The sequence below is a fragment of the Oncorhynchus nerka genome, unplaced genomic scaffold (genome assembly GCF_034236695.1).
Source record: "Oncorhynchus nerka isolate Pitt River unplaced genomic scaffold, Oner_Uvic_2.0 unplaced_scaffold_7795, whole genome shotgun sequence".
NCBI lineage: Eukaryota > Metazoa > Chordata > Actinopteri > Salmoniformes > Salmonidae > Oncorhynchus > Oncorhynchus nerka.
Window position 1 is genome coordinate 5,134 of NW_027033521.1, and position 1,224 is coordinate 6,357.

The 1,224-nt window shown below is 58.2% G+C and overlaps 1 protein-coding gene across 1 annotated transcript; it reads right to left on the reverse strand.

Moving 5' to 3' along the window:
* Window positions 1-279: 279 nt before the first annotated feature.
* LOC135566069 (uncharacterized) lies at window positions 280-1,014 on the reverse strand. Its single transcript, XM_065013965.1, has one exon. The coding sequence runs from the start codon at window positions 1,012-1,014 to the stop codon at window positions 280-282; it is 735 nt and encodes a 244-aa protein (XP_064870037.1).
* Between the last annotated feature and the right edge of the window lie 210 nt (window positions 1,015-1,224).

Below are 1,224 nucleotides of genomic sequence, written 5' to 3' on the forward strand. Positions count from 1 at the left end.
ACCAGCACCATGCTGTACCAACTGATCAATCCCACTACCCTTCCATTACCAGCACCATGCTGTACCAACTGATCAATCCCACTACCCTGGGGTTACCAGCACCATGCTGTACCAACTGATCAATCACACTACCCTGGAGTTACCAGCACCATGCTGCACCAACTGATCAATCCCACTACCCTGGTATTACCAGCACCATGCTGTATCAACTGAGCTACAAAGGACTGCATTGGTCTCAATAGAAGTTCGGTGCAACAGTCGTTGTTTCTCACGTACATCTTAATCTAGGCTTTGGCTCTTAGATGGGGGAGGCGTGTAGATGGGGGAGGCGTGTAGATGGGGGAGGCGTGTAGATGGGGAGGCGTGTAGATGGGGGAGGCGTGTAAATGGGAGAGGCGTGTAGATGGGGAGGCGGTAGATGGGGGAGGCGTGTAGATGGGGGAGGCGGTAGATGGGGAGGCGTGTAGACGGGGAGGAGATGTAGACGGGGAGGCGTGTAGACGGGAGAGGCGTGCAGACGGGGGAGGCGTGGTAGACGGGGAGGCGGTAGACGGGAGAGGCGTGTAGATGGGGGAGGCGTGTAGATGGGGGAGGCGTGTAGACGGGGGAGGCGTGTAGACGGGGGAGGCGTGTAGACGGGGGAGGCGTGTAGACGGGGGAGGCGTGTAGACGGGGGAGGCGTGTAGACGGGGGAGGAGGTAGACGGGAGAGGCGTGTAGAGGGGAGAGGCGTGTAGATGGGGGAGGCGTGTAGAGGGGAGAGGCGTGTAGATGGGGGAGGCGTGTAGATGGGGGAGGCGTGTAGATGGGGAGGCGTGTAGACGGGGAGGCGCAGACGGGGAGGCGGTAGACGGGGGAGGCAGTGGAGACGGGAGAGGCGTGTAGAGAGGGAGAGGCGTGTAGAGGGGAGAGGCGTGTAGAGGGGAGAGGCGTGTAGAGGGGAGAGGCGTGTAGAGGGGGAGGCGTGTAGAGGGGGAGGCGTGTAGAGGGGGAGGCGTGTAGGTAGGTGATACATTTGCCTCAGCAGTCCTATGGTTTTATGAAGCAGCACATTTGCCTCAGCAGTCCTATGGTTTTATGAAGCAGCACATTTGCCTCAGCAGTCCTATGGTTTTATGAAGCAGCACATTTGCCTCAGCAGTCCTATGGTTTTATGAAGCAGCACATTTGCCTCAGCAGTCCTATGGTTTTATGAAGCAGCACATTTGCCTCAGCAGTCCTATGG